Below are 23,193 nucleotides of genomic sequence, written 5' to 3' on the forward strand. Positions count from 1 at the left end.
GGTTTCAACACCGAGTCCAACGAATGAAAAGGCCGATTTCCTCATATCTGCTAAACCATATCCTTACTATCGAGCGACTCCTCGGTACACTGGATACATGACTTATACATCGCTAGAGATTCGTTTTCGAAAATGGAATTTTATCGTGACTTTTCCTTTGGGAGAATGGAATATTTTGTCCCAGATCTCCTTTTATAGCAATGTTGACAGTGTCAAAATACGTATTACGGACGGGTAAATAGTAAGGATGTACAAATTCGCGTTGAACGTGATAGGTATTTCCGATTTCCTGGTCATTGGCCGTGGTAGAATCCACTTTGAAAAGAATGACACACAGTAACGGTACGGAGGTTTGCCCCACCACAGTGTAATCCACTACATCGGAGTACTCAAACATCAAATTGAGTCCTTCGTTCAGTTCTACAGGGATCCAAAAGCTCCGTAAAATCCATATTACTGTTGATGTTTGGGCTCAGATTGTGTGCTACATCTGTGGATGTCCACCCAAAATTTCAAACAAATTGCCATTAAACCTGAAGGACAACGTGTCGGTATCTTGAAATTTTATCTGTAGGTGAAAAGCCAATTTATGGTACTCAATATTAACACTTCTTTTGACTCCTTTCGGGGCTTTGCATAAATTCTACCTCGAACCTCAGCAATTGTGTCCACCAAATGTTCACCGCAAAAATAATAGCCTGGCAGAATTTTCAACGTGTAAATACTGAATGACGGATTGCTTGCTAACCTTTTGTCACTTGAAAACCCAATTCTGTATTTCTTTCTTTTTGCAATTGGGCGTTCAGGATTTCGACCTGGAATATGTTTTGAGTTTCAGTGATGTTTTTAATTTGTGTGGGGTAAATCTTTTCCAGCAAAGACACTTTCAAATATGGCTTCATGATCTAATTGGATGGTATTAGGTAATGTGTCCGTGTAATAACGGTGTTATTGGGAAACACCTCCATGGGACTGTCACTGGGTAGCGTTAAGTAAAATTGGTTCTTGTTGTTTATAATTCCAGAATTCTGCTACTGTCCGAGGGGTCACTGGAAGTCAGAGGAGTGTCTCCGCCCAAAACGTTAATGTTGTTGGACCGGTGACTGACGCTGAACGGAAGATTCCGGTTGTTCCCGTACCAGAAGTATTTCAAGGAAGAAATAAGAAAAAGGTAGCCGATGCAATTGCTCAGTAAAATGGTCCACAATTGTTAGTCTGCTTGTTGCAAACTAAAATTGGCAAAGGCCGCACCGAGGACACAATACACCACAATGTTTTGGCAGAAAAAGACGATTTGCGTTTTAGGCATACGTTCTCCACCAAACCCACAAGGGTTGGTTTTGTAGATCTTGCAGAGAAGAACTAGGTGACGAAGTGGTCACTGCGGTCGAGGCTGTGTCGAAGGGCCTAAGAGGCATCTCTTTTTTTATAGACGATGACTTGCGAAGCGTCAATCAAAGAATCAAAACTTGTAGGATATACTTTCCAAAGCACTTTGACTTCTTCTAGACGTCGTTTTCCAACTTTACGCGTTCTTTGTTCGAGAATGATTTCGATGTCATACACTTAGTCTTCTTTTATGGTCAGGCGTTATACCTCGGGCAAGTAAAACGTTCCTTTTAACACTTCCTCGTTTATGTCTTCCAATTTATAGATGGCAGGATGACGACCACTCACTCGTCTAGTGTCACGAAACAATTCGTTGGTCCAGTTTTGTAAGTAACCTTTGTCGAAAGTGCCTTTGGTTTTGCCAATGCGCACCAAATCTTCTGCTGCCAAGAATCTACTTTTCTTGGGGACAGCCACCGTCTGGGACGGACAAAACAGCCGCTCAAAAAGGGTCACTTAGTTGTCGGGAGTCACTTCTTGAGGGGCATGTCCGATGCTCCGATGGTAAGATTGGTTGTACGCTTGAACCAAGTGTGGTAGGACGTTAATGTACTTAAGAATGTTTAGATGAGGAAAGTATTTCCACATGCGTTCTTTCAAGCTGCTTTGAAAACGACCCACAATGCTGGCTTTGGTTTCGGGAATCTCGGTGGTGAAAAGATGAACGTCTCGTTTGTCTAATTCTTTTTTAAAAGCTTGGTTCAGAAATTCGGTGCCTTTATCGGCTTGCCGTCGAAGATGGTGACGTTCGCTTTGTTTCACCGCCAGTTTGAGGAATCGCACTAATTTACTGCTCGATTTGTAAGTCAATGGCCCATGCACATTTAGAAAATACGTCGATGACACGAAGCAAATATTTGCGGCCGTGATTGCAGGTGGCCAAATGAGAGACATCGGCTAAAGCGGCTTGCTAATAACAATAGTTGTCCTCCACTCGGGTGAGAGTTCTGGAAAAGTTTTGTCGAATGAGTTTACATATAGTGTATATGGCTTGTTCTTGTTACCATCCTTGCACTTGAGATAAACGGAGACTATTCAGTCGTATTTTGGCAGCACGATACAATCTCTTAACTGGTGGTTGAGGTGGTAATGGAATGGCTTTGGTCTTTTCTTTTTTCACTTCTTCTTTTCCTTCTTTCTTTTTCATTTCTATCGAAGAAGGAGTGGACATTACCTTTTTAACCCAAACTTTCAGTCCTTCTCATTGGGTGTAGGGTATAGAGTCAACAAGGGCGCCACAATCTTACTAGGAATGGGAGCTGGTGACGGTGTTTAAAAGACTTCCCGTACCTATTCTTCCTCAGGTATTCGTGGGGCTGCGTCTGTGCAAGACCCCTGGGGGTGGGGTGGGTGGTGGTAGTGACGGTGATAAGACTTTTCATCAGGGTCTTAAAATCTTTCAGAGTGAGCAGATTTGTTTCGTCTATAGCTTTCTGGTGAAAGAGTTGTAGTCGTTGCAATAGTACTTTTGTGATTGCTCCGTTTCGGACAAATAGTTGCGATCCATCAACGACTGAAATTCGAGTTGTAACTGGAACAACTGGGAGGTAAATGGGGAGGGTTTTCCGTTGTTCTTGCCAACGATGGTATTCCATCCATCGTTTGTAGGCATTAAATCAAGTTTTCATCCTTCCATCGGATTTCACGTCTGAGAAATTTGGACTTTGGAGGTCCCTTTTATCTTCTTGGTCCTTTGTATCTTGCTTCCATGAATCCTCCCAGCATTGTTCCCAATATTCCTTTTAGAAAGGGTCCTAACAACAGAGGCACAATATCTCCGCGTTTTATCAACATCTACTTCGTTTGACGAATGGGTGACGAATGGGTATTTTCTTTTGAACGATTTGGCAAAGAACGTGGCGATGTTTGGCTAATCATTTTTATCTGGTGTTTAAACAAAGGTATCGTACATTTCAAGACGTTCGAACAGCATTCGTACACGGTATTGATGACGTCTTTGTTTGAATTAGTTTTTTTCCCCGCAAGGGTGGATGCGCATTGGAAAGGACGGACAATATGTCCCCATGTTTGATTAAACGAGGAGGCAGAAGGAGTTAGAAGAGGGATGGCTTCTGGGGGTGACACCTTTTGGTATTCAGGAGCACAAAAACACTGATTTCCATTTTTTGCCTCAGGTTTATTTTATGCTGGAACGCGTCCCCACTGATTGTCTTAAGATCGTATTAACTTGATGACTGGCATCAGACGTCGTGGAGGGGTTCGTAACGGACCAAATCGGGACAGTTCTTGCTTGAAGAAATTCAGTAAACTGTGTAACATGCCCGATCTATCTAGGACTATGATTTTGGGAGCAGGTACGTTGTGAGCAGCTAACACTGCAGCTAAAGAGGACGAGGATGTCACCGCTGAAGAAGTTCTTGGAGACGTGGGTTTCCATTGTTTCATCAACATTACGAATGTAAGGTTGGGTCCTGGACGAAGTGTCTCTCTTGCGGGTAGAAACTGTGTTCTGGGGGCTTTTATGTTTCTGAGGACTTTTCCTTTTTTGTGGACTTTTCTTTTCTGGGGTTGTGACATGGTCTTGACATTGTTGCCCTTTTTCTTCTTTAGGGTTCGTTTAGCTTTTTTGGGAGTGGCATTTTTTTAACATTGGGAGCAGTATGATCGCATTTTAAGACGGAGCGAATGATGACACCTCCTAAAGAATCGCTACCTCCAGGTTTCAAAGGGATTTGCCTTTTGGTTTGAGTTTCGATGCGAGGATCAGCCATTTGCGTCAAGGCTACTTTGTTGCTCTCAAAAAGCGTTGAGTTTCATGAGGAATGTGAATGATTCCTTGCAATACTTGACACGTTGTCATCATAAAGCATCGTAATACTTCTTTGAGACTGGCTTCTAAGACATGAGGAGGTATTTGTGAATTTTATTTCGCGACTGATGCAGCACAAAATGCACGAATCAATTTGACCGGAAGACGAGACTGAATGGACGTCATCTTTGCGTTGTGTGTGACAGACTGAAAGTGTCCAAAGTTATTATAGATTTCTTTTGTCAAGTCGACTACGGGGGCGTGTACACGACGAGAACTCTATCTTTGCACCGATCGTGAAACAGATGGGTAAGAAATCGCAAATAATCGTGTGTGTGTGTGTGTGTGTGTAAATCCACGAGTAAATAAGGGTGTGGGGTTTGAGTGGCATCGTGGTACGCATGAGTCAGCCAAGCCGATCGTAACTGCTTGGCTAAGACTTGCACTTGCGATTTATCTCTTGGGGTTTTAAACAAGACCACGTAATGAACATTGAGACTGATGGTGCGATGGGCTGTACTTTGTTGAAACAAAATATGGGTAATGTGAATGACACTGACATTATGATGATGCCCTTTGCGCGTAAACGACATTTTAATATCTTCTTCGTCTTCTCCTAACATGTCGTCGAAAATGACCAGATGAGCTTGACTGGGGTCAGACACGAACGAGTGGTTTTTGCTAGGAGTGCCTTCCACAAACACGATGAAATCGCCTTGACTTTCTCGCAGGAGGCTTTATGCCACTTTGAAAGTAAAGGAGGAGGGAGCAGAGACAGTAGAGGTAGCCATAGTGCAGGGAATGTCCCTTTTGTCCCGAAAACAGACAAGACAAGAGTTTTTATCCTTTTTCCGGGCACGTTTATTTCTTAAAATGCAACAACGCGAAAAGACAAAAGTACATAAAAGCCAAATGGTTAAGTACAGAAATAGTAAATACATTGAAACGATCAAAGTGGGATACAAACAAGTCACTGTACAACATGTTTTTGGTAACCAAGGTGTCATAGGTACAGTGTGTAATGTTCTTAAAGTCTCTACATTGGGTACAGTCACAAATGGGCTCTCCCGGAATGGTCTTTCAGGAATGTCTATGACAGTCCTGTCCTGAAGGGAGTGGTTGTCCTCGGTGCCGGGTTCTTCTTATAGCACTGTCACTAACAAAGATTTAAAAGTTACATTTGTCCCTAGACGTTTGAATTCAGGATCACAACTCTTGGGCATAATTGGCCACTTCTTTCTTGCTTGCAATTAATTTTACAGCATGTCACTGTCAGAAATAAGTATAGGAACATTCTAACAGTTGCTGATCGATATAAGAGGATTTGACTTTTGATGTGTAAGGAACAGTTTGGTATTGGATTAATCCATAAAACTAAGATTGTTGTATTATGTGAATGCTTGGAATAAGGTAACAACTTTTAAAAAGTCAAGAAAGGTTTAGGGCCAAGTCTCCTCCCTTCACGTCATTTCAGATGAAGACATTTGATTACTTGCGAGCTCCAATCTGCTTTGAACAAATTTAGATTCCAAACACATATACTTTCTGTATGACTTTTCAAAACTAATACTGGCATGGGAATAGAGTAAGTGTAATCACAAAGAATAATTAACAAATTTGAGAACATATAACTATACAGAAACATGATATATACATTTCATGAGGTTCAAAGAACCGCCAGCTATTAATCGGGTGCAGTTTGTTTGATAAAGGATGGACTTTATGTGTGCCACCACTTACATACATTTGCTTCTTTCCTCAGTGGGATCCAGTGTTGCTCATGTTGGTAGGTGACCAAAAAGTATCCACATTTCTTACATTTTGCACGGAACCCCGATGATTGACCGCCTCCTGGGAGAGGTGGTATCCAAATTTTCTTGTATTTCTCAGTGGAACAAACGAAATGTTACATGTATATGGATCTTTACAAAATATGCAACGAGTTTAATAAATAGCACTTTTAAATGCTATATTGAGTATGTGTTTAGAGTTAATACTGGCCATTCGTTGTCTTCGTCTGCCTATTTCTACTCCATATTCATGTTTTTCTACCAAATAAAAGCTTGACACATTTCATGAATGACTGATTTTCATACGCGACATGTTGTTTGTCCCTATCTTTAACAGATGTGGTATGTTTACCTGTATCTTGCATTTTATGCACACTTTACTAACGGCTAACTAATTATTTTATTATATTCAACCTTCATGAAAGTGTACGTCATGTTGATGTTTATACGGAAGCCTTTCGATAAAGTTGTCGTAACACAAAATTGACATAACATGAAACTCAAACATCTACATACATGTAATACAGCTCACGCGAGTTTTTGCAATATGTATACCGGGGGTGCCGTACACACACTCTCTCAAAACCACAAGCAAAATTGTATGTTTTAAAACAATTCTACAATAAAAAGTACTTTTTAAATTGAACGATTAAAACTTTATGCCATTATTTTTTGCGGCACCTTTAATAACATTTATTTTTTAAACAAGATTTTGTAATTTTTTTGCAAACAACTCTCACAAAAAGAAAAAGAATTATTGTCATTAATAAGCTTGACAGGTAACAAATTATCCTTTTTCGTGCAATAGGCGGGTATACAATTGAATATTTCTTTCTACTTTTGATAGTATGTCAACATCTAATATTATCATTTTTTTTGACGGGTCAGTCTCATAGAGAGCATACATTTAACGTTTGACTTTACATTTGTACATGCAGATATATAAACATACAGACAAACATATATAGTTCATAAACAAAATGAAGCAAGGTATCTTGAAAACTATTAATTTTATCTGGCAACTGCTCGCATCATGTAATCAGGAGGTCGCAATACACCACCGGGAAGGAAGGCCCGAGGGTCGTCCGAAATTCCATTGCCTACTTCCGGATGAAGTAGGTCAAATTTCTGTACAAGTGTAGTCAGGTAGAGGAATATCCGTGAGCTCGCCAGGTCTTCACCGACACAACTTCTTGGTCCGGCTCCAAAATTCATCAGTCTAAAATTAGGACGAATGAAAATTAAAGTATTTTCTAACTTGAAACACACGGAAACATAATATAATTGGTAATTGCCTAAAATATACTCTCAATGTTAATGGAAAACTTTTTATACGTTGTTTTTATGGTTCCTGGAGCTAATGGAGTATAGCTTTGTTTGTGCTGCGATTTACAGTTTTTGCTTTCATCGTTATAAAAGGTAGATTAAAGCAAGTTTGTAACTTAAAGTATTTAAAGATGTAGAGAAGACGATAATGATACAAATTTGCCAGTCAGATTATAGATACGCTCATCTGTTCAAAGTGCTGTATATTTACACCTCACGAATTAAAAGTAATTCCTGTTCCCATGCACTCTTGATTATCTGAGGATAATACTCTATCGTCGGCATGTGTTCTTTGGATAGAGAATAATTACTAAAGCGAAATTCAGAAAAGGGTTTGAGAGATTACCTTTAAGCAATCGTTTGCATGGCACTGTTATTAAATGTCGATTAGTCTACACTTAAGATTGTCTTAGAGCCAGAAGATTATATAAAACCAGAATCCTAGGCGTGGAGCTGTTGCTAAGAGTCGATTAACCTGCACTTTTTTTACGATAGTCTTAAAGCCAGAAGATTATACAAAACCAGAATCCTAGGCGTGGAGCTGTTGCTAAGTGTCGATTAACCTACACTTACGATTGTCTTAGAGCTTGTAAATTATATAATACGATAATCCTAGGAGTGGAGCTGTTGCTAAGTGTCGACTAATCTACACTTACGATTCTCTTAAAGCCAGAAGATTATATAAAACCAGAATCCTAGGCGTGTAGCTGTTGCTAAGTGTCAATTAGTCTACACTCAACGATTGTCTTAGAGCATGTAGATTATATAATACGATAATCCTAGGAGTGGAGCTGTTGCTAAGTGTCAATTAATCTGCACGTATGATTGTCTTCGAGCCTGTAGATTATATAATTTCTGAATCCTAGGCGTGGAGCTATTGCTAAGTGTCGATTAATCTACACTTACGATTGTCTTAAAGCCAGAAGATTATATAAAATCAGAATCCTAGGCGTGGAGCTGTCGCTAAGTGTTGATTAGCCTAAACTTACGATTGTCTCAGAGTATGTTCTGCCGGCAAGAGTTTACCGTTGTCGTCAAGGAAACGTTCAGGCCGGAATACCCAGGGGTCGCCCCATATCGATGCATCATGATGAATCGTCCAGATGTTGATCATTATCTAGGAAACCAAGACAAATCGTGCTCAAATACGCATGAAAGCAAACAAATTTGGATGGCATCGCTATAGTATATAGTATTTAACATTAGGTATTTCTCTAAGTCAAGGATAATATATAGGTCAGTAGTAATAGAAGGCTGTTTAGGGAAAATGGAAATTTCAGTCGAAAAGGTCATGGGCATGATTAGGGACAATGGGAATTTAACATGGCGAATAGAGTACCGGCACTTTGGAGACAATGGGACTTTGCCATGGAAATAATGGGCCTGTTTAGGGACAGAAAGTATAGGGACTGTACATGGACAATAGGAATGGAACAGGTGAGGTGACGTCACGGTACAGAAGATCGGTAACAATGTAGCAAGAGGCTGAAATCAATTTGACCAAACAGCGGGAAAAATACATAGAACGCTTGGCGGGAATGGGACTGGCGGGACATAGACATATATAACACAACATACAGACATGAATGGCCATCTATATATTATACAAAGATCTATACAACAGACTAAACAAAATTAAAACAAGAAAGCAATGTTTTTCGATTCATATGAGTGGCCCTGAAAAAGGCCTTTGGTTTTTATGTTAATATTATTTTGTTAACATAGAGGACATCGCATGGGTCTTCTTCTTGCCTACCTCAAACGTCTTCTGACATCTGAACCGTAGATGAGGACTCTATTCAAACAACAATGTCTCTCCACATACATATTTCTTTTCCAAACGACCGTATCGGTGATCCGGATGATTTGACATACATGGGTAAGTCATACGGAACAGCATCAACGATACCAGAGTAGATGCTTCAACATTAGTCAACATCTTGTGAACAGAACAGGTGAAGGGAATGAAATGAACTGCCCTTATATATAGTGGAAGTACGGATCCAAACGGATTGAGTGTTTGTTTTCACCAATCCAAACATCCGTTACAAAATTCAGTCACAGTGTTGAGTCTGTCTTCCAATCCGAAGAGAGTTGCCTGTGATGTCAAATTCCCTGCATAGATGTGCTAGCGTCTTTGCTCTGTGATCCATGCGATAGCTTTCAAACATGACGGTACCTAAGAAGACGATGTCAGGGGTGCACTGGCCATGAAGACGAGAAGCGATGATACAGCATCGGCTAATAAAGTCAACACAGACATGCTTCAAAAGAGACCGATTTTAATTGGTATTTAGTCGGTTTTCTTTCTTCTTCGCATGAATTTGTTCCGATGCCAGTATCTTTGCCACCGTCTCCTTTTTTACCACAAGTCAAGGGTTTTAAACAGAGGCAGAAATAAGAATTTAAGAATGTTTTTACATCAGCTGAAAGAAGCAGAACAAGCATTTCTCCTTCAACGGCATTAGCGAGAAGTAAAAGAGGAAAGAATGAAACGACAGGAAGAACAGCAGAGAAGAAACACGGTCTAAGAGAAACAGAGGACAGTGAAAGTCAAATGGTGACGATACTCTTAGATATTTTGGCAGAGTTAAGGAGCCTGAAACAAATCTATCATACTTCTTTATTACGACCCAAGAGAAAATGACCTTCCCGAGCCAAACAGTCCAATCCTGTTACCACGCCTGAGATACCACCTCTAGTAATTTCTGCTGAATCATTCACAGACGCAAGTTCAGAAGTTGGTCTTGGCTGTGGAAAAAGCTTAAGGCAGTTAAAGTAGATTACCTACCTGAGTTTGTTTGTTAAATACCCAACGGTTCTTTTCAGGGCCACCCACTTCAATCAAAAAGAGATATTATTCATTTTGCCAAAATCAATTACAACTCAAAATCCTTTTCTCGCTCCATGATGTACAATTGTGAATGTGTGAGTGAAGGTCTAGGCCCATATTCTAAACAATCAAAACCAAGAGACGCTTACGTTTTAGTTCTGGTCTATTCTGGTACAAATTTTACAATCCAATTCACAACACAACACTTCAAAAAGTTTATAGACTTCTTCTGTGTCTTTGTTCACTCTCTTTTTTTCTCATCCTATTCTTCCTCTTTTTCTTCTCGTCTTCTTTTCATCTCTTTTTTCTCCTTCTCGACGTGTTTGGGTTCTTCATTTTGGGAGGATACCTCTTCTTTCTGTTCCGAACCCCTCTTTTCCTCTTGCTTCTGTTGTTTGTTAGGGCATTCTGAAGACCAATGTCTGTTTTCTTGATAACGATAACAGGTACCTTGACTTTTGTCTCTTCTGGAACTTGTCTTGCTTTTTTGACAGTCTGGAAACTCTGCAGCCCTGTCCTTTCTTCTTACAGAAATAGCAAGTATCTTTACTTTTATCACAGAAGGAGGGGGAGTAGTACGTCGGCTTGTCTGAAGAAACGTTTCATATGGCAGCTCGCAAAGCTCTGATGAGAAGTTCAATCTGTGTGGGCTCTTTCATCGTTCTGGTCGGTTTAAGGGTGAAATTAATACTAAGAGGGAAGACACTGGCCCTTTATATAAACACTGGTCTGACATAGATATCAAGGTGCCCATGGCATTCAAAATATATTCAGTTGACTTTTTGCAGTCAAGATGAAACATTTCGACGAGAAAGGAGAAGAAAGTAAGGGGCAGAATGGGATTCATCGCCTCCCACAGTAGCTGAAGTCTTGACTCAAATTCATGTCAGCGATTTTGAAGATGACATGAGTGAGCAAGAATCCATACCCAGAGAGTCTACACTCAACCAAACGTCACCACCAATAATCCCTGAAAAGTACTATTATATTCGAGGGACGGAAAGGCTGTTATCTAGAAAATTTAGAATCATGGCTTACACTCACACGGTGAAGTTTAAATATTTCAAGTCCAATATACTGCTGGAGAAAGCAGAAGAGTTCATCGCCGATGTATGGGATTCTCTGTTAACCACACTGAAACGAAAATGTGACGCCAGAGAAGACGATCGCTTGAGACTTTCCATTCATCGTGATAGTTTGAAATCCTCCGTTAGGATCGAGTTTAGCAGACCAACAGATATGACACCTTCAAAAGTTATCGACAAAATTCAACACGTGCAACAATCCAACAACAAGTTTCATATCACCGATGAAAAGGCGACACTGCTCATGATCCACGTTTCACTTCCACAAGGGACAGGACACAAAATGGTGTTATTGGTAGACGATCTTCGCAGCACCAGAAAGATTCTCGTCTGAATTAACAATCCTCAGAACAAGATGTGTTTATACATTGCTGTCGTGGTGGGACGAACATATGCCGCCAAGAACGACTCGGTAGAAAGGAAAAGAGTCTGCGAGATCATTCGAAAATCGAACAGAGTCAAACAAAGAAGTGATGCAGAACTATTCTTACAACATGATGAGCTATCCAAAGACACACCCTTTGCTATTCCTGAAACGCAAAAATTTCAAGACGTCTTAGCTCCACGCTACACCTTAAAGGTTCATCCTTAAGAAGTGCGCGGACCTTGTTGTTTCGAGGAAATAATTCAAAGACTGACAATACATTCACGCCTATCGTGATGAGCATATCGATGCCATTACCAGTAACGCCCCACACCTGGGATACAGATATTACTGTGAGAAATGAGACTATGCCTATAACAATCGAGATCAACACAAACATTGTGGATCGAAATGTGAGGAATGTTTGGCGTCTTGAAACTGTCTGGACGAAGGACAAGAACGAGTGCATTGCCTTGCTTGTCAGCGAACGTTTGTCAGTCCAACCTGTTACCAACAACAACTACATTCGAAAATACCATTCTAAACAAGAGAAGGAAGATGACCCAAAATTAGGAAATATCATCATTTTAGATTTAGAATGAATGCAAGAGACCAGCATTCACATTATTAATCACTTACTGCTCATCAAGAGTACGAGAAGCCAATCTTTATTCATTTCCCTCACTGCAGCTTGATTCCTGAAGAACGTGAAAAAATCTTTCGGAAACCGAACAAGATAACCGATTTCGCTAAATGGATCTTCGACCCAATCGACGAGACGTGGAGCCAAGAGTATATAAAACATTACGGAGATTGTCATCGTCATGACACAGTAATGGTTCAAAATTTATCGGGATACGATTGACAGTTTCTTTTGAGATACTATACAGAACAAAGTACCGAACGACCGAAAGTGACTTTGAACGGACCCAAACTCATTTCATGCAAGTGGGACCAGTGCAGTTTAAAGATCTGATCAGTTACTTGGCCATGCCTTTCAGTCGAATGCCTAAAACGTTTGGAATGACAGAAATGACCAAAGGTTATTTTTTGCACTTTCTCAGTAACGAAGCAAATCAAAATTGCCTTCTACCCCTTTTGCCCAAGGCTCACAACTACAACCACAACACTATGCGTACCAAACAAAGAGAAGCTTTCTCTTCTTGGTACCAGACTCACGCCTCGGACCTCCTCGACTTTCAGGAAGAAATGTTAAAGTATTGTCATTACCATGTGGACATTTTACGGCGTTGCTGTGGAAGATTTTGAGATTTATTCATGGAACACTGAGGGATCGATCCTTTGAAAGATGCCTGCACCATTGCAAAGCGTGTTCTTTAGTATACCGCCAACGATTCATGCCCGAAAACACTCTGGCTATCATCAGCCCTCAAACGAAGAACTTTGTCAAACATCAATACTCGGTCAAAGTCCTACGCTGACTTCATTATTTGTGTAACAATGAAGACAAATGGATCCAACATGCACGGAACGGAGGAGATTAAAGGAGCATCGGAACGTATTTGGTGGTTGGTTGGGACTTATAACACCCAAAAATCGTGTACAAGTTTAACGGTTGCTTATTTTACGAATGGGGCCTCTGGTACCCTGAACGTGACACTAAAAATCAGTTGTTTTTTCTTATAACGGACCGTGAACGACTTTCACCAGGCTACTCGTGAGCGCCGGTTGGAGAGTATTTCAGGGAAAGATTGGGAAGAACGTAACCGATGCAACTGCTCATTAAAATAGTCCACAATTGTTTATATCCTTGTTGTAAACTCAAATTGGCAATGGCCATCGACAATAAACATCATTTGATTGATCGTCTACCTCAACGGATCTTGTGATATTACAAAGTGTGGCAAACGGCGTACAGTCTCTTGCGAGAATGTCAAGGCGATTTCACCGTGTTTGTGGAAGGCATTCCTGGCGAAAAGGACGGGATCGTGCCTGACCCCAGTCAAACCCATCTTGTCATCTTCGACGATATGTTAGGAGAAAACGAAGAAGAAACTAAGCTGTGGCTTACTCGCAAATACCATCATCGTAATGCCAGTATAATTTACATCACCCAACATTTGTGTCAACAAAGTAAAGCCCATCTCACCATCAGTCTCAAAGCTCATTACGTGGTCTTGTTTATAAGCCCTAAGGACAAATGGCAAGTGCAAATCTTAACCCAACAGTTAGAAACGTCTTGACGGACTCATGTGTACGACGAAGCCATTCAAATCCCACATGCCCATTTACTCGCGGATTTAAAACCTACCACTCACGATTATATGCATTTTCGTACGAATCTGTTTCACCACTAATTCCAAAAGAGAGGGCCTGTCGGGTACACGTCTCCGTCGTCAACTTAGGAAAAAATTCTATAAATAACCTCAAGCACTTTGGGTCTGTCTCACACAGTGTCAACATAACGTCCATTCAGTCTCATCTTCCCATCAATTTGATTCGTGCGTTGTAAGGCATCAGTCGCGTAACAAATCCACAACTACGTGCTCGTGTCTTAGAAGACAGCCTCAAAGAAGTCTTACGATGGACAGAACGTTCAATACTGAACGGTATATTTCACATTCCTCATAAAACAAAACACTTTTTTGACATAAACAAATTAGCCATGACGCAACTGGGCCATCGCCGCATCGACCTCAAACTAAAAAGCAAATCATTTTCAAACCTGGAGGTAGCGGTTTGCTAGGAGGTGTCATCATTCGTTTCCTCTTAAAATGGGATTCTAATGCCCCCAAAGTCGTCCCCAAGAAAAATGTCACTCCCAAAAACAACAACCGAACCCGAAAGAAGAAATGAGCAAAGGTGTCATTACCATGTCACAACACCAGTAAAATAAAAGACCACTTAAAAAATTCCCCAGAATAGACCCGAGAAGAAAGCTTCTCCCCGTAAGAGAGGTCCTTCGACCAGGAAGCAACCATACATTTGCAAACCACAGCCTGCAACGACGGTGACCGCGTCTCCAGTAGTCTCAGGGTCTTCTCCGTTTTTGGTGATGCCTGCCTAACCCAATTTGACACCGGTTCTTCATCATTAGATGAAACAACGGAAACCAAGGACATCTCCTAAAGCTATGTGACACCCTCCTCCTCCTCTGTAGCTTCAGTAGCAGCTGCTCACAAAGTACCTAACTACAAAGTCATAGTCCAAGAGAGATCGGGCATGTTACAGAGTTTAGTGGATTTATCCAAGCAAGGAATATCCCGATTTAGTCCGTTGCGAACCCCTCCACGACATCATCAAGTTAATACGACGTAAAGACAACCAGTGGCGACGCATTGCAGAATAAGAGAGACCTGCGGTATAGGTTGGAGATTATTTTTTTTGTACATTTCAAAGCCCAACGATAACCCCTAAAAGATGGACACACCATTCTCTGGGTAAGAAAGAAAGAAAAGAAAAGTGCTTCCTCCTCGTTTAGCCAAACATTGGGACATGTTGCCTGTCCTGTCCAAATCTCCCTCATGCATGCGACTACAACTCATTCAAACAGCCTCCAAAGACGTCGTCGATACTGTGTATGGATGTTGCTTGAATGTCTTGAAAGGCACGATACCTTTGTAGAAATATCAGAAAGAACGCTTAGCCAAGCATCTACACGTTCTTCGCCAAATGGTCAAGAAGAAAATACCCATTCGTCAAGAGGAAAATATATTGGTACAACGTTTAGCAATTTTGTCCATGTGGTTAGGACCCTTGCTGAAAGGAATATTGGGAACAATGCTGGGAGGACTCATGAAGGCAAGATAAAAAGGACAAAGAAGATAAAATGGACCTCTGCAGTTACAAGATCTCAGAAGTGACCATTAAATCCAATGGAAGGACGATTCCTGGTTTTAGTGCCTCTCAAAAGATCGTGTGTGCATTGGCAAAACCAAAGGCACTTTCGACAATAGTTACTTACCTTATGGACCACCGAATTGTTTCGTGTCACTGGGAGAGCGCGTGGACGTTATCTTGCCGTCTATAATTTTGAAGACATGGACGGGGAGGTGTTAAAAGGAATGTTTTACTTGCACGAGTTACAACGCCTGACCAAAGAGGAAGACGAGCAGAGCATAAAAAGTGTTAAGCTTTAGTACCATAAATTGGCTCGTCGTCTTCTGATGAAATTTAAGGATACAGACAATTTTTTCATCAGGTTTAATTGTAACTTCTTTGAAATTTTGGATGAACATCTACAGATGGCAGCACAGAATCTGAGTTCGAGTATCAAAGCATTCTCGACCGAAGAGCCCGTAAAGTGGGAAAACGACGTGTCAAAGAAGTAAAAGTGTGCTGGAAAGGATATCTTACCAGCTTATCTACCGCTACCAAAGTGACCAATCCGTCACCCAGTTCTTCTCCGCAAGATCTACAAAAGCAACCCTTGTGGGTGTGGTGTGGAGAACGTGTGCCTTAAATGCAAATCGTCTTTTTCTGCCAAACCTTTGTGGTGTGTTGTGTCATCGGTTCGCGCTTTGAAAGATGCTGTGTTGACGCACGGTAAAGAATTTCTCCAAAATGTCATCATCGAAAAACAAAACCCAAAAGAAACTTTCTTCATAGCATGCAAAAATGTCATGTTTCAAACAAAGACATCTGGGGTCGACGACAAACTACTATATATTACCTCGATGCTGATAAGTCAGGCATTCCTGCATCCCTGACGCCACAGCAAGGACAAGGCAGAAATTGAAGACTTAAACACACCACAGAGGACTTCACACTGACAAAGCTAGAAAGACTAAAAAAAGAAGAACTGCTCGAGACTTATAAGTTTTTGATTATTAAAAATCAGAGAGAAAAAATGATGCACCGAGAGTCTTGCGCCTGTTCCATTTCGGAACTAGATCTGTTTGCCATGCCACCCACGATGATGACGTTGAGAAATTCCCAATGGGTCGAATGTCATCCCATCTCCTCTGTCAAGGACTCAGGATCAGCTCACATCGAGTTAAAAATCAAAAGAGACCGAAGATTACATTGATCTGATTAGCAGTTACTTTTAACTTAAAAGTGAAAGTGATCGACGTATCGGCGGACGGTCCTGATATAAAGTACAAATATAAAGTAGCTTCCGTCAATAATTTCACTCATTCTTTGTTCAAGGCAGTGGATTCGCACTTGAATAGCAAACTTGTCAGTAGCAGCATGGATACTTAACCTTACCGAGCGTACCTGGAGAATCTCTTGACGTACGGAAAAGAAGCCAAAAACACCCATCTAGAAGAAAAAATACTTGAGATCGTACTTGTCCCTGTATGAAGCCACGGGACAATTAGGAACCAACACCTGTCACGGATTAGTACGAGGATTATCCAGAAGGTTACACCTTGTAGGCCTTTGATTTCATCCCAGACCAAGGCACCGACGAGGGACATTTCCAACCTAAAACATCCGGCCAAATTCGTGTGGAACTTCAGTTTTCAAAGCCAATAGGGCTGATGCGGAGGCTGTCGGTGACCCAGGATTCGGCGCCATATTTGTATCTCTGTTGAGACTGGCGTTGTGCTAGACTCGTTTATAGAGTCAGCCGAAGGTGCTGTTTGCCTTGGCCAGTCTGTTGTCTATTTCTTTGTCAATCTTGGCATCAAAGGATATCACACAGCCCAGGTAGGTGAACTGGTGGACTACGTTCAGCTCTGTTTGATGAATGAATATCCATGTCAGTTGTGACCCTATTGGATCTGAAGCCACATTGACTCTCTGGGGCATGTTCTTCTGCAATGGTGGGTACCAGTCTGTTTAGGAAGGATTTGCCTGCAATAGAGAGCAGAGTTACCCCACGGTAGTTTGAGCAGTCAGACTTTTCCCCCTTGTTTTTGTACAAGGTGATGATGACTGCATCTTGGAGGTCTTGTGGAAGTTTCCCTTTCTCTCAGTAGCAAACGAGGAACTCGTGGAGTTTGGTGAGCAATACTAGGCCTTCTCTCTTCCAAATCTCTGGTGGGATATCATCTTTTTATGTAGCATTTCCTGTCTTCACTTGTTATATGACTTTTACAGTCTCTTGCAGTGTGGGTGCATCAAGTTCCATCTTATGTGGCTGTTGTGGGATGCGATATATAGCTGCCTCCTGGACTGTACGGCTAGTGCTGAAGAGGGTGTGGAAGTGCTCTGACCAGCGGTTCAGGATAGATTCCCTGTCAGTGAGTAACTCTTGGCCATCTGTACTCCTTAGTGGCTATGTATTTGGAAGGAAGTACCATACACTGATTTCAGCGCTTCATAGAACCCATTGTAGTCAACATTGTCAATGTACAGCTGGGTTCGTTCCACCATTCATGTTGCATGTCTCGGAGACTGCACTGGAGGGAACTGCAGATAAGGCCAAAGGTTGCTTTCTTCTGTGGACAGGGTGGTTGTGCGAGATGAGCTTGGTACGCTGATCTCTTTTGTCAAGCAGTTCTTGGTTGTTTTCGTCAAACCAGTCTATGTTTTTCTTAGTGGTGAATCCAAGGATTTCTTCTGAGGTTTGCAGAGTGGCAGCCTTGATGTGATTTCACATCTCTTCCGGTGGTAGATCTGGCGGACAATTAAGTTCTCAAGCCTAGACTACAGGCTCTCTTGAAAATCTGCCTTGACGTCTTCAGACAACAGGTTTTTGATCTGGAGCTTCCTTTCTGAGGTACCTCCTTGTTGCCAGGGCCTTGACTTGAGGTGGGAGTCGAGCTTGCATCGGACATGACGATGATCTGTTTGGCACTCTGCACTGGGCATCACTCTGGTATGAAGGAGATCTTTTAAGTGCCTTTGGCGTACTATGATGTAATTGATAAGGTGCCAGTGTTTTGATCTAGGATGCATCCATGTAGTTTTCCTGTTGTCTTTCTGCTGACATACGGTGGTTGTGATGGTGAGCTGTAATTCTGCGCAAAATTCTAGAAGCAGGCGCCCATCGTCATTGCAGCCACCAACGCCATATTTCCCAAGGACGGCTTTCCAGGCTTCTGAGTCTCGGAACACTCTGGCATTGAAATCGCCGAGGATGATTTTTTGGTCTCTCTCTGAAACGCTCTTGATAAGTATGCGCAGGTCAGCGTAGAATTTATCTTTTTCAGAAGGATCTGCCTGGAGTGTTGGAACATATACACTGAAGAGTGTGGCGTGTTGTTGGTTCCCTAATGGGTGACACAAGAACATGATGCGGTCGTTGCGACCAGTGGGAAGGTTTGTTAACTTGGTGGTGGTTGTGTCCTTGACCAAGAAACCGACTCCTGAAAGTCGTTTTTCAGTTTTTAGTTTTCCTGACCAGTAAAGGGTGTATCCAGCGCAGAGTTCTCTCAAATTTCCCTCTTCTGAAAGGCGAACTTCGCTAAGTGCAACAATGTCGACAATAAGGCGAGAGAGTTCGTGTGCGATTAAGGCAGAGCGTCGTTCTGGTCTGTTGCTGTCGGTTGAGTCTAGCAATGTTCTGATGTTCCAACAAGCCAGATTTAGTCTTCTGCCACAATGTGAATCAGACGGTGCCTGCCATGTTATTTCTGTTAAATTCCGACCGCGTTGGAAGATGCCCGTTGCCAGAGCAAGCCAACTGGGGGTGGGGGGTGGGGGGGGGTAAGGAGACGAGCTTTGGTTGGACCATTTTCTCTTGGCCCCTCTTCATACAGGAATGGGACTGCGGTCCCAGAGACATCTTTTAGCAGCCGTTTTCGCCCTTTTCCCATCACTGCAGGGCTTGATAGAGTCGAACGTAAACAGTAGACAGTAGACAGTTCCTTCATGCCTGAGCAATGTAGATTTAGGTGGAGTGCAGTCTGCGCAAACTGGCCCCAAACTTTAAACCTGGAGTTCATCTGCCATGCCACAGCAAGCCATAACGGTGACAGCGAGGTCCGCAGACCGTAGGTTTTATATCAGAGTTTCCCTCTCCTAGACAGATGGCCAACCATGACTGAAGAGATCTGCCTTCCCTGCTATTTCGATCCATAGCTGGTCGACCACAGCCGCAATCCACTAGTACATATGGTGCGATTTGGTCCCGAACACTCGGCCGTTGATCTGTAGAGACCTTCCGCCCTAGCCGGTGACTTCCCTGTAGAAGTTCATACGCCAAGTGATGCAGTGTGAAAATCACCCCCCCCCCCCGCATGACGTTGTTTGGCCTGCCAGCTGAAGCGATATACGTGGGTATGCCAGGAATAATTCCTTCTTGGAGGCAGACGTGAGAGATTTGGGAGAATGAGGACCAGTGTGTCCGTCCATTCAGAGAATGCAGCTGCCAGACAACAAACGTACTACTCTATCTAGAGCCCCCTATAATCTATTTAATATCATGATAAACAACATAGAACGCTCTGTTGACCTCATTAAAATTGATTTATCACAATTTGCTGACGACAGTGGCATATAGAAAGCTGGCAACCCATGCAGCCAAGAGATAATTACTGAACTGCAAGTCAGTTTAACTAACATCGACAAATGGGCTGACAAATGGGGGTTCAAACTATCAAAATGAAAATCAAATGGAGTACTATTCTCCCCCCCCCATAAATCGCACATTATACAACCCCATCCTTATACATTCAATGAGAACTAATCCAATTTGAAAAAGTCGCAGAAGTGTTAGGTATGTATTTCGACCAGCACCTCTCATGGAATCATCATATCACCGAAATAGTACTAAAATGTAATGAAGACATTAATCTCCCGAAAAACATCAAAGGTTTACAATGGGGTGCAGACCAAGACACATTAGTAACACTCTACAGGGCCTTAATTAGATCCAAACTTTATTATGGATGTCAGGTCTACGCATCCGTCAAACCATCCATTATCAAACGTTTTGACATAATTCAAGCTACAGATCTGCGCATATGTACAGGCACACTCCAAAATACCTCTAAAGAAGAACTATAGATTCTAACAGGCTAAACATCTTAAATATTAAGAAGAGTAGAGTTACCATTATGATATGCAGCCAGAATCTGCATTCACAACCCCAGCCATCCCACAAGGGTCATCATTAACAAACGCAACATCCCATTTAGCCGGAGGCTCGTCCCCCTTCCACCATCAGGAACAAAAGATCCACTCATTATATAAATAATTATAACTCAGCTGCATTCGTGCAGAAACAACACGATATCCAGACTACTCAGGGCGCTCCACGCTATGGTGAAGCATACACATTGTGGTGATTTAGTTAAGTTTCTATATCAATACGGAAATTTTTTTTCGTGTTACATTCATGATTAATCATTTTACAATGAGCTGGATCAATAATGTTCTCTCTCTCTTCTTCTCTCTCTCTCTCGCTGTCTGTCTCTCTGTCTGTCTGTCTCTCTCTCTTATCCGTCTCGGTTAGTAATTAGTCAATGGAGATCTTTGATCTGAGACATTAAATTAGTCTGGCAGTTGACAAGTTATCTAGATTACTATTTCGCAAGGTACCTACACAAATAGTTATTGGCCTGCTTAATTCTGATTGCATTGTAATTAGGCTGTTGGCACTGCCAATATGTACCTTTCTACAAGCGAACAACGCGGAGAACGAAAAAGATATAACACTGTTCTGGATTTCATATATTAGTTCTTATCTGCGTATTTATCAAGTGATCAGCTTGCTTACCGTAAATATTTACACTTTGTTTTCATTATCATCAACACAAATGTAACATTTCAAATGTTAATAAATGTACAGTTCTGTTCAGATTATGCGGCGTCGTTATTTCATCTTTACCAAATACCAGATTCCCAATAACATTGCCTTCAAAATATTTCATTTGTTACCTTTGCTTCTTTAGGTATGGTATATCCTTCAAGTTCTACATCTTCCATGGCGCTAAAAACAAAAAGGAAAGAAACAAAATTGTACAAACTTAAAAGCCATATCCAAATTACATAGATCTTTCTGCAATATCGCGGCATCCATTGTTTGAATTGTTTAACTACTTTAGCACATAGAATTGTAATCTAAACATTTACAAATACTACCACTAACATGTGATTCCTTTTTATCAAAAAGATAGAGAAAGAAAGTGAGTACATGTACATCGTAAAAGTAAAATTGATCGATAGACTCTATATTGATAACGAATCGGCGTACCAAATTCTAGAACAGTCAAGACTAGTCTTGAGAATACTTGCATTCTAGCAATAGTACTTCTTAATGACTGTCAATAAATTGAATTTTAATTGGCGAGTGATAGTTCTCGATATGTCAGTACCGTATAACCTTCTAGATTATAATTCTACTGTAGTAAAAATTTGAGCGATATATCAGTAATGGAGTATAATGGTTTCAAACGAAAATGAGAGAGCTGGCAAAGTTATGTTTGTGTGCTTCACTGTCTCGCATCATAGATAACAAAACTAAAAATATTAAATTTTAAAAATTATTCACATCATCACACCCCAAGCTCTATTAAAATTAAAATTCCAATATTAATTGAACACTTGTACTTTTGCAATATTTTTCACACCAGCACACTCCAAGCTCTATTAAAAATTAAAATGCAAACATTAATTGAGCACTCGTGCTTTTGCAATATTTTTCACACTAGCACACTCGTGTCCATATGCAGTAACATTACAATAAAAGCAAAGCTGTATACCGCTGAAAAACATAACTACGTTAGCGTATTGTTAATACAGTCAACTCCGCTTAGATGCATAGCCTCCGGACAGGACCCAAGCTATGCATATAAACGGAGTATGCGTTTAAGCGCAATTCAAGTATATTTGCAATAGAAAATGGGTCCATACTTTCGCTGTACACTTAAGCGATATATGCAAGTAAGCTATATGCATTTAAGTGGAGCCGACTGTATTTGAAGTTGGAATAATACACTAAATCTCTCTTAGCATATTGGGATTGATTGAATACTTATTAATCAGGGTAATTTTATTACAGAAGTAACTCTGAATTGTTCTAATGTTTAGTTTGTTCAACGTCAGTATGAGTATTCGTTCTCGAGAAGTATCTGCTATGATATTTGTCAGGTTCTGAGGGTTCGCATTGGCATCAACTGCATTTAAGACCAACAACGTATAGGTATAAACAATTATGTGAAAACCTGTCAATACTACTATCCACTAACTACGAGCAGAGATGGCCATATTTTCAAGATGTCTATCCTTGCCATCAAGTTGGATGCACCGATTTAGTATATATCTTGAGAAGTATTTTATTAACTGTCCATTTCAATGTGCTGGTTTGTAAAGAAGTATTCTCATAAACTTTCGATATCAATGTACCCGTTTGTAAAAATGTATTTTATTAACTCTCCATTTCAACGTGCCCTTTTGTAAAGAAGTGTTTTTATTACCTCTCCATTTCACCTATTTTATACATTTTATCCTGGTATTTTTGTTGCAACTTTCAATAAGTTTAGCATATACATTTTTAAGCATTATCTTGACTGACATGGAGTAGGAGTTTTAATAGAAGGGTTTGTCTTCCTTATTGGCAGACGTTATATGCAAATGGAAAACATTGTTGAGTTGGTGGGAATCAGTTATAGACAACGTGGGCGAATGTCGCAGAATAAGGCAATACAAAACTTGGTTTCGCTTTAGAGCGATTCGATTATTTTTGTCGTACATGCGCACAACATTATATAGGGTGGATACTTGTTTTTCTAGTTAAGCGACTGAACTAGCATGTATCTCGTCGTAGATCACCTGCGGCG

General features: G+C 41.1%; 1 protein-coding gene across 1 annotated transcript in view; it reads right to left on the reverse strand.

Annotated features, from left to right (window-relative positions):
* Nucleotides 1-4,996: 4,996 nt before the first annotated feature.
* LOC149777705 (steroid 17-alpha-hydroxylase/17,20 lyase-like) overlaps nt 4,997-23,193 on the reverse strand; it is a 32,810-nt gene continuing 14,613 nt past the window's right edge. Inside the window, exons 6-8 of the mRNA XM_089938754.1 lie at nt 21,293-21,344; nt 8,265-8,392; nt 4,997-7,168 (exon numbers count right to left, since the gene is read on the reverse strand). Coding sequence (XP_089794880.1) covers nt 6,961-7,168; nt 8,265-8,392; nt 21,293-21,344 — 388 coding nt within the window. The 3' untranslated portion in view covers nt 4,997-6,960. The remainder of the gene's footprint in view (nt 7,169-8,264; nt 8,393-21,292; nt 21,345-23,193) is intronic.

This window comes from Sinohyriopsis cumingii, chromosome 17 (genome assembly GCF_028554795.1).
Source record: "Sinohyriopsis cumingii isolate HCF-2022 chromosome 17, ASM2855479v2, whole genome shotgun sequence".
NCBI lineage: Eukaryota > Metazoa > Mollusca > Bivalvia > Unionida > Unionidae > Sinohyriopsis > Sinohyriopsis cumingii.